At 57.4% G+C, this 12,927-nt stretch overlaps 3 protein-coding genes across 3 annotated transcripts; 1 reads left to right on the top strand and 2 right to left on the bottom strand.

Annotated features, from left to right (window-relative positions):
* Window positions 1-535: 535 nt before the first annotated feature.
* On the bottom strand, window positions 536-2,719 carry DICSQDRAFT_184013 (uncharacterized protein; the record flags this gene model as incomplete). Its single annotated transcript, XM_007371132.1, has 3 exons — window positions 536-2,283; window positions 2,343-2,471; window positions 2,573-2,719. 3 exons carry the CDS (start codon window positions 2,717-2,719, stop codon window positions 928-930), a joined length of 1,632 nt encoding a protein of 543 aa, XP_007371194.1. The 3' UTR covers window positions 536-927.
* A 1,775-nt stretch (window positions 2,720-4,494) lies between these two features.
* Window positions 4,495-8,954, top strand: DICSQDRAFT_184012 (uncharacterized protein; the record flags this gene model as incomplete). Its single annotated transcript, XM_007371131.1, has 4 exons — window positions 4,495-4,528; window positions 4,597-6,942; window positions 7,000-7,842; window positions 7,897-8,954. The coding sequence occupies 4 exons, from the start codon at window positions 4,495-4,497 to the stop codon at window positions 8,742-8,744; spliced, it is 4,071 nt and encodes a 1,356-aa protein (XP_007371193.1). The 3' UTR covers window positions 8,745-8,954.
* Window positions 8,955-10,145: 1,191 nt separating this feature from the next.
* Window positions 10,146-11,927, bottom strand: DICSQDRAFT_72222 (proliferating cell nuclear antigen; the record flags this gene model as incomplete). Its single annotated transcript, XM_007371130.1, has 6 exons — window positions 10,146-10,211; window positions 10,290-10,410; window positions 10,818-11,082; window positions 11,490-11,709; window positions 11,772-11,824; window positions 11,876-11,927. The coding sequence occupies 6 exons, from the start codon at window positions 11,925-11,927 to the stop codon at window positions 10,146-10,148; spliced, it is 777 nt and encodes a 258-aa protein (XP_007371192.1).
* Between the last annotated feature and the right edge of the window lie 1,000 nt (window positions 11,928-12,927).

The following is a 12,927-nucleotide window of genomic DNA, read 5'->3' as shown; positions in this document are numbered from 1 at the left end:
TTCGGACGATTCTCCGCGCAGAAGGTCACGAATCGTCACGCTTGCCGAGCCCTGCCGGCCTTCGGGAATGTCCGTCATCCAACTTGATGAGCCTTAGCCGAGCAGCCTAACCAGGTCGGAGAGTGAAAATGTGGCTGCACTGTCACGCCCTCGAGGGCCAAGTCTTGTTTCTCCCATTTGTGCACCAGTGAAGGCTTCGGAGAATTGAGTCCTGGGTATCATGGGTGTGTATGAGTACGTCTGAGAAACATGAAAGGAAGCGCCCGAGGAGGAGCTCGGAGCGAGACTCATCAAGTTTGAATAGGGATGAGTTGCACCACTTCCTCCTGCAAGATCGCCGCAGTGACTCTGTGAATAAATTTGGTTCTTTTTTCTGCTTGTTTGGAATGAACTCGCGCACCTATTTGCCAGCTTGCAGCTTTATCGGGTGGAAAATGAGGGAGACATGGTCCTTTGTCCGAACACTAGGGTCTGTCCGAACACTGGGGTCGCGATAGTAGCACAACTGATGAGTTCTTGAAGGTATACAGGGTAGGCATGTATCTCGAATGTTCTCGGCACACGTGCACGCATTCGATTTGATATAATGCGTTAGAACTACAGTAACGCGGGACGTGCGATACAATGACATCTGCGATGGAATTCCGGAACGTGACGTGTAGTGGATAGCAATGCTTCGGCGGCTGTACGTGGATAGTCAATCAAGCAGACGAGCTGCTACAATAACGAACGATAGATCAAAACGCGCGAAGTAAGTCGAAGGTCCAAGCTTATGTCCGATTTGGAGCGAACTCTGAAAGGATGTGCGCCCTGTCCGACGTAGGGTCTCCCAGGGCGTCGCAGAGATGCGGAGATGTAAGAGAGACGAGCGACCCGCTCCTCCTTCGCATCCGCATCCTCCATCAAGGTTCGTCCCCGAGACAAGGGTCACAGCGGCCTCGTCCTTTCTATCAGGACCAGCCTTGCTCTTCTTCCATCCGCCCGGTTGCCATCGCCCAATTCATGAACAGAGTCGCGTTCGCTGCTTGCGGTGGAATCTGCTGTCCCTTCTTGGGTGTCCTTCCCAGTGTCCGCGGTCGTGCCCACCGTTTCTGCTGAGACCGTTGCGGGAACGCCGGACCTCGCCTTGGACTGACAGCGAGGATGAGCGCTAGAGGCGTCGCCGTCGGACGAAGGGAAGCAAGACAGAGCAGAGCGCTGGGGCAGAGCCTTGACTGTCTGGGCGGGTTGGGAGCCCACTCTGCGAAGCGGAAGCGAGATTGTGCGTTCGCCTTCGCACGGAGAAGGGTAGGACGAAGGCAAATGGGATGTAGGAGGCGCGTCATCGAGAGAGTGCAGGCCAGCAGCCTCGCCTCGAGCGCGGCTGGTAACAGTTCGAGCCATGGTCGTACCCGCCGACTTCACCCCACTAGATGGAGGGTAGGAGGGCCCGGCGCAGAAGGTGAAGGTTGGTGTGGATATTGACGTAGTAACCGACGAACTCGAGCCCGGCTCTCGAACAGCGCGGGATGCAAGCTGTGCTGTCGACTTTGCCCCAAGGGACTTGGTCCGAAGGAGAGGAATTCGGCTAGGCGGCAGGGACTTGGTCGGGCGACTGGTATTTGCCTGGGCGGAGCCGGTGGCGTCTAGGGTAGACGCGTTCCCGTCGCGCACGTGTCCCGAGCGTAAGGACGGCGTTGGCGGAGGGGAGGAAGACACGGCGAGAGGGACGCTTGGCGCAGAGTGCGACTTCACGATCCGTAGACGCCCCGATCGGGCCGACGGCGAACCGCGACGGGCGGGAGCGGGGACCGGCGTCGTGAGCGCCAAGCCGTTTGCGTGTACGTCCGCGTAGTCGACAGTAGTCAGACGTTGGGGAGGCCGAGGCGTGCGGCCGACGTCACCATCCGGGACGGGTTCGCGCTCGAACAGTGCAGGAAGCGGCGCCCGCTCCGTCTCCCCTACAGCGGCTCGCGGAAAGTGCGAGGGAAATGATGCAGTAGGAGTGACCGTCGCTTCGTCCGCACGGCGGGGGCGGTCCGTTTGAGTGAACGCGCGCACCACCTCGGAAACGCGAATTTGCTCTTCCAGAGAGCGTGCATGGCGGGTCGTGGGGCGGAGCGTCGCCTGCGGATCGCGCGTGAGGGGGCAGGGGTCGGGCGAGCTGGTACTGAGCCTCGGAGGAGCGAGGATAGACGCAAGGGAGCGGTTGGAGGATGGGCTCCGGCGGATGCGTCCGGCGAGGATGGCGAAATCGAGATGCTGGGCGTGGTTACCGCGGGAACGAGCGGCTTGTTGGGAGTGCTGATGTTGGGAATGGCCAGATAAGTCTGGGCGGATATGATATGAGGGAGAAGACGTACCCATGCGAGGAGAACCTGGCGAGCGAGAGGGGTTTCCCAAGATAGGCCGTCGAGGTCGGTGAACTCGGCTTTGACGGAGGAGAAGGATTCAGTGAGGATACGAAGCTCTTCCTGTGGGAACGAGTTGGTCTGGGTGAGTATAACGTAAACGAGACGGAAAGTGAGACTGGGGTGGGGGACTTTCAAAGGCTAAGATGGAGAAGGACGGAGAGTGTGTGAATGGGACTTACGGGAGTAATGTTAAAAGCCTGGAGGTCCTCAATCTCCTGCTCGTGCTCGAGGAGCTTCTGCCTGATGATGCGGGCCTGTGCTCTGTCGCTGTAGTTGGGGAGCGGAGCGGAGCGCTTGAGGGGTCGGGCGGTGAGGGTGCGGTCCATGCGGTGGGAGTCGAGAAGGTGAGTTGATTACAGTGGGGAGAGACGTGATAGGTAGACTGCTATGACCAGCAAGCAGACTGTTGGGAGTCTGTAGGCTGTGGCTGCAGATTGAGATTTGAAGGAAGTGGCTGACTGGGGTGGATTGTGGTTCGGACTGGGAGTGAGACTAGTGTCGTGGAGGGAGTGGTGGACGACGAGGGAGATGGGCTGAATGGAGTGGGAGTGGTGGGGAATGCGTCGGTGGTTGAGTACTGGCGGCGGGTGAGGAGAACACTAGCGGCGGGCGCGCGTCGGTCGCGCGCGTCGGTGACAACGCCGTGTGACCGGCGTGACCGACGCGTGTAAGTATAAGTCGAATCTCCGCCACGACCGACGCGTGTAAGTATAAGTCGAATCTCCGCCACGCGTCGCGTACTCTACATCTGCGCAGAGTACGTATTACGCTTGCAGAATACTGCCCGTCCCAGTCGACCCCCGTACCGTCCCGTTACAAGCCCGCCGTCCTGGATTCAGACTGCCGCAGTCCACCCGGAATCAATATGGAGCATGACAATCATACAAGTTAAAACAATTCCCCAAGACTCCACCGAGTTCCCCCCAAAGCTGACCACTCTCAGAATGCCCAGTGTCCAAAGGGGTGAGAGCGTGCTCTGGAAGTCTCCCGTTGATCCTGATCAGGGGTGAAAATCGTACAGCTCATTTCAGGCCACGACAGGAGCAGATCGAACCCGAAGACATGTACGCGACTCCAGGACCCCCCCGATAATATCGTCCGGTGGGGCGACACGCCGCCTGCATTCCTCTCCGTCGACCCAAGTCGCCTATAGCGTCGGCCTCGTCTATGGCTGCGCTTGAACGCATCCGAATCGTCTACAGCGTCGTCCGACGTGGTCCACCCTTGCCAAGCGATGCCGTCCGATGACATCTGTCTCGGTCGACAGGAATGAAAGGATACTACCCACAGACGAGGATCTTGTCGACGATGGATGCCCACCGGAACGGGCCGTGGCGATGGGCGGGGGCTCAACCGTGGTACGCCCGGAGATCGCGGTGGTGGGCGACTATGTACTTGCGAGTATGTCTGTTGCTCGGTATTGCTCTACTACACCAGTAGCCGGACATCGGTGCAGATAGCTTGAACCCATCCGAGGGCCAAAGTGGATGAAGAATTCGTGCCCATCAAATGCCCTGTGATGGAATACGCGCACATAAGAGACCCGTTGCGAGGCTCGTATACAGCATTGTTTTTGGCCTGCTGAGGAAACCAGTTGCGTTCCTCGACCCTGTATGTTTCGTCGGTCCCAAAGATTTGACCGGCAGCTTCGCTTATCCATTCTCCCTCTGACTATCGCAGCAGTGTGGTCCAGTATCAAAAGCCGTGGTTGAAGACTCGACAGAAAGATTGCGATCCCCCCGATCGTATTCGTCCAAACAGTTGTCGTGTCCAAACAGTTGTCGTGTCCAAACAGTTGTCGTCGTTTTGAGAATGTTTGCGCACAAGAGGATCTTCATGTGTGACTATAATTCCTGGCAGATGTGAGCTCGTAGGACACCGGTCAGTGGGGGAGAAAGAGCGACTAGGCTGAGCCAGCGTCGCGAGCCGCAGTGATCCGGGCGTCTGTTGTCAGAACGTTGTGTTCCATGTCTCTCTGACCTTCCTCGCCTTGCTCGCCCTCCTCGTCGTTTTCCTTCCCGCCTCACGTTCATGTTCTCAGTCCTCCTATCCATCTCCTTCTGCCACATCCACTGACTTACCACGATCACGATCACCTCCCATGAGCGTACTCACTTCCCCAGCACAACAGCCAGGTATCGTCTTTACGTCCTCTAACGTCAGGCCCATCCAGTCGCTGGATTGACCGTTCACATTGTAACAGACTTGGCGGAAAACTGGGACGAAGACTTTGAATTCAATCGTGCATCCACGATCCCGAATACCGACGCTCATGACCCTCGTCCTGATAGCAGCCCACGCGTCGTGCCCACGGCACCGCGAAACCCGTCCACGCCTCTATCCAAGGAGAAGGAACATCCCTTCAAGACCTGGGCTGAACCTGGCCCGTCCACTCCTTTGAAACGTCTACAGCAAACTGAGAACTGGGATGACGACTTCCAGGACACCGACTCTCCACGGCCCTCCGTTCGTCCAGTGGCACAATCTCAAGTACCGTCTAACGGCAGCACGTCACGCGACGCAGGGGGGTCTGCATCACCCGTTGAGAATTGGGATGAAGACTTTGATGACAACGCCCGCAGCGGCGCGTCGCCGCGCCGCAGAACGCCTCGCAAGAGAGGCTCCTGGGGTTCGTCAGACGAGGAGGAATACGGATTTGCAGATCGTGAGGACGATCGTACGGTGACGACGCGATCGAGAGGTGTGCCCTTTCACATCCCTACAGATATACCTCCTCCTGTGCCTCCCTTGCCTTCCCCGTTTCCCCGCTCTCCGACCGCGTCAGTCTTCTCCGTACCCGTGTCATCCACCACTGGGCGTGAGTCGGTGGCAGGCTACTCCTACTCTTCCCATGCCCATCTTCCCCTGCGGCCGACAGCCTCGGGCGGGAACTCTGCTGCGGTGGCAGCTCGTCTTGCGTTGTTACCGCCAAGCCCACCAATCCACCGGGAGCGCAGACGCCTGCGCAAGAAGTCGCGTCCCCCGCCCAACTTTGAGGAGGGGATCTTCGAGCTCGAGGATCGTGCGGAGTTTCCAGAGCCACCCCGTCCAGTCACACCCGACAACTCAAAGCGAAGCCGCGAATTACCCTCCACTTCGCTAGACGATCCCCCTCCCGACATCAGTAACACCTCCACCGGGAAGACGCCTCTCCTCTCACGCATAGGCTCCGTCGGGAAGAAGTGGGGGACAGGGCGCAAGAAGCGTGCAAGCACCGGTCCTTCTGAAGTGATGCTCAAAGAGCGCAGCGAGCCCCGCGTCCCCCACGAACGCGAGCGCTATCCAGAGAGCGAAGGATCCCGCCCGACCAGCTTCATTGCGTCCAGTTCTCCCGGACATGGCGGTAGCGGTGCCAAGTCGTGGTTTTTTCGCGGTGGTGGCGGCGGTCAGGGGCCAGGCTCGCCACAGCAAGCCGAATCACTGAAGCACGAGAGGAGCGTCGAGCGGCTTCTCCATCTCATGGGCGTAGATCGCGAACGTGAGCCGGGCTCGCCGTCGTCGCGCAAGGGGAAGGGTCGCGGTGGGCATGGAAGGGAGGGGACCGACTCAACCTTACCACAGGACCTGGAGGAGGTTGCGGATGGGAACGACGTTCCTACTTCGACGCTCCTGTTTGGTGGAACTCCGCGTCGCCCGACATCCATGCAGGTGTCTATCGCGGCCTCGTCCTCGGGATCGAGCTGGAGCACACGGCCACCTGTTCCTCGACACGTGTCCTATGGCGACGGGCGACATATGCGACCGACTACTCCCAGTAGCCGTGCGAGCTCGAGGCAGCGGTCGGCATCCGCAAGCGTGGAGGATGTTCATCGCGCGAAGAAGAGCTCAACTACTACGCGCGAGACGTTTGATGGACACTCGAGCGACGCTCATAGTAACCCCCCTCCGGAGAAACCTGCAGGAGAAGAGAAGGGCAGCCGGCGCTTCATGGGAGGTATAAGGCGGATCAGCCTCGTCGGTGGCAAGCACAAGCGACGAAAGAGTGTCGCTCCGCAGGAAGCGGAGAAACAGCAGCGTCCCGGGACTGCATCGTCAGCGCATGACACTGAGACTGCTCATGACAATACCACCCCACGTCCCCCAGCGCGCGTCATCCGCAGCTCACAAGACATCCCTCTCCTTCCGCCTATCGAACTTCAGCCTCCGTCGCCACCTCGCAACAAGGGCGATCGTAAACCTCCTCGAGATCTCACTGGCAGTCCAACACGGGCGTCCGTTGACCGCACACTTGAGCCATCGCGTTCGCATCCCAGTCTTGGCTCCCGCCCAACACAGGTCACTTCTTCAGCCTCCCAGGAAACAACACACTCAGCAGTACCGTCTCCCCTCCCATCGCCGAGCCGACCGATGCCGTCTACGTCACCCGTTCAGACTGCGTCGCTTGGTCGAACGGCGCAGTCCCCGAAAGAACGCGATACACCGAGTAATGCCAACTTTCTTCGACGGAACTCCTTAGGCGATCTGAAGATCCCGGCACGAATCAGCCAGGCGCAAGTAAGCCTAAAGCGCGACTTGAACATGGTTCGGGATTTTGCCGCAAGTGTCGAGCGTAAGTCCTTCGTATAGGTGCTGACGACAAGAATTGTACCGCTCACTACCTCTTCAGAGCTGAAGCAGCTTCAGGCTACATACACGACGCTGACCAGTCAGATCCGTACGCTCATCCACGATCCTCAAGAGTCGCAGTCCCGACCTGTGTCTCCAAGCTTCATACATCTCCCCAAGCCTTCGACACGGTCCCGAGCGCAAACGAATCCGACAACTAGCCATACTCCAAGCCGTGCGCAACTCAATTCGGCATTTCTCAACATCGAAGCGAAGTATCGACTCTCTTGGGAATGCGCCGAGCTCCTTATCGACCTGGGCGGAGGAGGTCCAGATCAACAGCAAGCAACTTCGCCTCCACCGTCGTCCAGTCAGTCTGCGCCAACCGTTCCGACCGTCCGGGATGGTCGCAAGAGTCGCGAGCGCGCTATTACACTTGCAGGGGACGAGCAGAAACCCACCATCAATCCATCAGCTCCCGGGAGTGTTTCCCCTCCTCTGGCAAGCCCGCCTCCAGCCCAATGGCGTGCGTCGACAGGACGACATGATCTCAGTCAGCGACAGCTCATGCTACTACGCGAGATGTTGAATAATTCCGACCCATCTGCTACGATGTCCTTGGAACCAGGTATACCGGAAGAGGTGATCAATCGCAATTGGCGTTGGGGCGATGCCATGAACAGCACTGTCACGCTCCCGAGCGAAGAGTCGGTGCCTTCCGGAGCTCAACCTTCGCCCACCAAGAAGCGGAGGACGAGCCGTCTCGGGATGCGGGGCTTGCGCGATATGCTCAAGTCGCTGAAGAAGAGCTACGCTGATCAGACTCAGCCACCTGTTCTTCCCCGCATTCCTCCGTCATCGTCGTCTGTATCCGCCAGTACGGATTCGTCTTTGAATCTCCCACGTGAGTCGCGTGTCTTTTCAAATCTTATAGGACGTAGTGCGAGAACGATTACAGGTCCCGACTCCGTAGCTTCTCGTCGCCGTGACGTTCATCCCAACTCTCCATACAGCACAGCCCCCGCCCTCTCCCACAAGTCGTCCCCTCGCCGCCCATCTCTTGCGTCCATTTTCCGCTTGGGTCAGAAGTCTAAGGCTGCCGCCGGCCCCCGCGAGCTCGTAGACGATTTGTCGAATCAAACCGGGCTCCCCAGTAGCAGTTCTGGTTTGGCGAGCCGCAGTGGTACCAGCCTCGGTGACGAGGAAGACTGGCATCGTGTTGAGTCTGCATCTGATCTGGAGCACGCCGCGCGGGCTCTTGGACTGTCGTCTGATAGTACGGCAACTGTTCGAGGCAAGAAGGGCAAATCTCCCTATCTCTTCCAACGCACAGTAGACCCCAATGGCACTCACCGCCTTCCTGACCGCTCGCAGTCGTCACTGTGGAGTCTTGGTGGCGAGTCGCCCCAGAAACCTTCCGCAATACCACCCTCAGTGTTGCAGTCATACACACGGTCGATCAAACTCTCTGACGTTCGAGAGGTTGATTCCGATGTGGGAGAAGGAGCACACCTCCCCAGGTCGGCATCACGTAGCAAGAATCGACAGTCTGCTCCTAGTCCCAGTCCTCGACGTCCTCCTTCGCGTGGGCGTATACCTCCGACCGGATCTGTTCGCTCGGCGCCCCCACAGCCGTGGGTGGATCCTAGCCCAAATCGCAGCTCCGGCCCGCTCCCAGACATCAAGCTCGCGATGGCTCCGGAGAACATCAAGCCGTTGTTAGAGAACGCGCGCGAAGTGCATACGCGATGCGCTGATTGTATCACGGAGCTGGAGGCGTTGCTGGACACGAACATCCCTAGGTAAAGGTTCCAGTATTATAATTGCTAACGTATAGTCTCAGATATGAGTGTTGATGCTCCGCATACCTTGTTCTTCATGTTTTCACGAATTGCTTTCGTATACGCTATTACGTCGTCTATCACGTCTCGTCATGTATCTCATGGCCTATTTTACGAATACATCTTCCTTGTGTGACAATGGTATCAGCCTACAGTACCTCGCTGATATACATTGTCTGTAGCCAAGGATCCCGACTATTTTGATCCGCCTCGCAGTCAACCATTGGACGATGCCGGTGTGCGCGACTGCAGACGGGCTCCTTACGGGCAAGCGACAATGCTCCGCTTGGCTACTTACTACTCAGAGAAACCACCGGATGAGATTGCACGGGTCTAGTTGGATTAGGATATAGTAACATGGTGAATCAATCCTAGACTGCTGTATGTGGAGGCTGTATCAGAACGAATGGCGCGCCGTAGTTTCGCATCAAAGGTCACTCCGAACGATTCCGAAACCATGGCGTCCTTGATGTACATGTATGCAATCTACATAGCAGAGAGCGCGTCATTGTGCGCGGAAAGCCTGTCCTGACCCTCCCGTAGCTCCCGCACTGCAGCTAATAGGTGCGTCTGGCATTCTTGCAACATCTTGACTGCGTCAACGAGGTCCACCAGGGCACGCGGGAGGTTTGCAGCAGGCAATTGTTCCTTGACGTTGTCAATGTCCATCATGGCCTTGCTAGAGGTGTGCACCAGGCTGATCTTTGTGGGAATGGCGTCCGCCGTTCGCTCGAGTATTGTCGCGATTTAGGGTCTTGAGAGTCAGCCAGAATATGGGTTCGGAGCGCTACCATGTATCATTATCAAGGAGAAGCCAATGGCCTAATGAGCTTGTTATGCGAGAGCAAGAGTGGTAGAGGGTAGCGGAATATGGCAGGAAATGAATTTACCCGTCGTTGCCCACTGGTGACGAGGCGAGGACGAAGTCTAAACTCGAGATCGACAATCGTCAACTTCAGCACCCATCCGTCATCTATCGTGGCCGTAGCAGACAGTCAGCTTGCCGAGCTTACATATACTCCCATACCCACTGGGCGCACAAGACCAAAGAAGCCTCTTGAACGTGCAGTGCACATACATACATGACGCCTGTAACGAAGCGGCAGACAGGCACACCTCCGATAGCCGACGCCAGCCGCCAAGCCAGGTTACAGTGAGTTCACGAGGTCAATTTACTTTCAATTGGCAAGCAAGCAAGAGATGACGAGGAATGAAACATACATAGCGAGGATACGAGTAGACAGAGATGGTACGTATGCGACAAGGAGACGAGGGGACGGAGGCGGACAATGCGAGTTGAGACGGCGATGCTGATATGACGGGTGCGAGCACAACAGCGGCTTGGAAGGAGAGACGACTCGGATGCCTAGTCATCACCGATCTTGGGTGCGAGGTAGTACCGGATATGACCCTGGTTGAACGCATACGAGACCTGCGTAAACATATGTCATGCCGTTAGCAACCCTTGACGCCAGTGCAGAGGGAAAGCAGAACGATCAGGAAGACGTACAAGGAGTGGGACATCGTTGGACATCATGAGCTGGACCTTTTTCGACAAGCTCGAGCTTTTGGAGAAGTTGACAAGGTACTTGAGCGAGAATGTGAGCGTGACTGCTGAATTCATCTCAATCCTCACGCCCTCGAAATCGTCATCGTCATCATCGTCTGCATCTTCTTTCTTGGCCTTCTTCGCGGGCTTGCTCTGGCATGTGTCAATTTCATGAGCTCTTCTTTCCAATGGCAAAGGAGAATCAGGCAACGAACCTTTCCTGACCCGCGCTTCCGCTTCTTGCTCGACCCCTCATCATCCTCCTCCCCTTCTCCGTTCTCGTCCTTTGTGGGCTTGAACTCGCCTTCGCCTTCATCCTCCTCGTCCGCGCCGTTCATCTCCACATCTTCGCCATTCTCCTCCTTCTTGACCTTCTCCTTCTTGACTTTCTTCTTCCCGCCCTCGCCGTCCGACACCTCCGCGCCCTCCTCTTCCTCCGGCTCGTCCGCTTCGTCGTCATCGTCGTCGGCACCCTTCCGCTTGCTCGACGAGCCCTTCTTCTTGCCCGACGCCTCCGCGTTTTGCTTGATGAGGATATTCCCGTTGGCGGCCTCGCCGTCGCTCACGAACCGGATCCCCTCTTTGGAGACTTCGATTCGGACGGACTCGCCGAGTAGGGAGAGGTCACGGACGATACGCAAAAATTCGGACGAGGGCATCGTTACGGACGCGTCGTAATCAGTGTCGGGGATCCCAAGCTGGTCAGCGTCGATGTCCATGAGCTTCATCTCGTACTCGGCGATGCGATCGGCGTCTGCGGGGATTGCGATCCGTTAGTCTGGTATGACATGATCATGACGAATACGCGGATGGAGAGCAACGGAGGACACGAGGGTTCGGTGTGACGTCGTGTACGTCGAATATAGTCGAGTAGCAGTCGTACTCGCGTGAGATCGCGTGCATGCTCTCCAGCCGCGAGCTGAGATACCGAGTACAGTCGCCTGACACGCTGCATAGAGCGCAACCGGCCGGTGACCGTGATTGACAGCAAAGGTAACATCAGAGAAACCTCGTGCGCAGCATCCATTCTGGGATTTGGCTCCCCCCTAGAAGAGAGGTGCGCGACTGAAGGTGGTTGACGCGCCTTGGGGACGCGTCCACTCGACCCAGTCGTCACAACGGACAAACAGGAAAGGAAGGGAAGGCAAGAAAAGAAAGGACACGCGCTCTTTGCTTCATAAGTGAGAGAGAGGATATCAGCGTCGTCGCCGGCTTTGAGAGTGCAGATATCATCGTCCTTTGCGCACTTGAGGACCTTTGTGAGGGAACCAAGGTTGACGCCTAGAGGGAGAGGGCGGTCACAGCGGTAGCGCTTGAATCCGGACGCGTAGAGCTTGACGGAGACGAGAGCGACGTGAGAATTGTCCATGGCTTGGAGTTGCTGGGGTGTGGTGGCGGGTGAGTTGCGTCGGATGGGAGCAGGGAGGTAGAGCAAGTACTCACGATGCCCTCCTCATTACACTCAAAGTTGGCGTCTGAGACGAGTTCCTTGACGGCTGGACGCGTCGGGTGAGCCAAGAGACGCGTCGGGACGCGAGGAAACGTACCGTCGAGAAGACGCTTGAGAAGGGCGGCCTCGGAGAGCTTGGCTTCCAACATTGTGAATTTAGATGGAGTGTGTAAAGCTAGAAGCAAGTGCGCGAGTGGTGACGCTGCTGACGGCGGCGGGGGATGAGGATGGGGGAGGAGGAGGAGGAGGAGGAAGAGGGCGGCGCGAGAACGCGTCGGGCCAAGGCGGCGCTGGCGGAGTTCCAACTCAAAGACGCGTGCCTCACACCACTGTCACACCAGGTCACACACGCGTCGTCACGCACGCGTCCTACGCTCAGCCACCGCCGCGTTAGTATCCTACCTGACAGACTTTCTTTGGACAGTATACAAGCACGTAAACACTGTTGGGCAATAACCCCAAGTCGGATTCGTGTCCAACATCACGGAGTTACATCTGACCCACTGCAATCGTCTCGTGTATGATAGCACGGCGCTGAGCGCGGTCCAAGAGCAGTGTAGGCTACATCGTGAACGACTTCGTAACCAGGCCTACTACATCCGATCGCGTCCTTCCGGGAGAGGTTACCGCCGTCTGCCAGACTTCAGAGTGATCCTTCATCCACTGCGACCTTAGCCGCAGCATCGTCTTAGGGGTCTCCAAGGGGTACGGTGTCTTCAGCGAGTCGGGCGTGTCCTCGACCTCAGGGAGCTCCGCTGGGAAAAGATGGGAGCATCAGTGGTGAACAGTAGGAGGCACCGCAGAGATATCAACTTACCTGGCTTCGGGAACCAATGAGCATACTTCGCCTTGTACCGGTCGTCACCAGCTGCGATGTCTTCAACGGATTCCGGGTTAAAGCCGGAAGATACTCTTGTATGCGCTGGAGCAGGAGCGGTGATCAGCGCATTGACGGATCGCATATTTCGGCAAATAATCACCACAAGTCGTCGCCGTCACTGCCTCCAGATGCCTCACATGTGGCTTGAGAGGGAACGAGATGTCAGCTTCATATATACCACCGCGATCCATAGAGAGATTGAGCTTGCTAGCCGTCGTGAGCGGACTCTTCTTGGACAGCCGTATCTCCTCTTCCAACTCCGTTGCGAA

This window comes from Dichomitus squalens (assembly GCF_000275845.1).
Source record: "Dichomitus squalens LYAD-421 SS1 unplaced genomic scaffold DICSQscaffold_90, whole genome shotgun sequence".
NCBI classification, from domain to species: Eukaryota; Fungi; Basidiomycota; class Agaricomycetes; order Polyporales; family Polyporaceae; genus Dichomitus; species Dichomitus squalens.
Note: the sequence above shows the minus strand (reverse complement) of the source record. Positions and strands in the feature narration are given on the sequence as shown.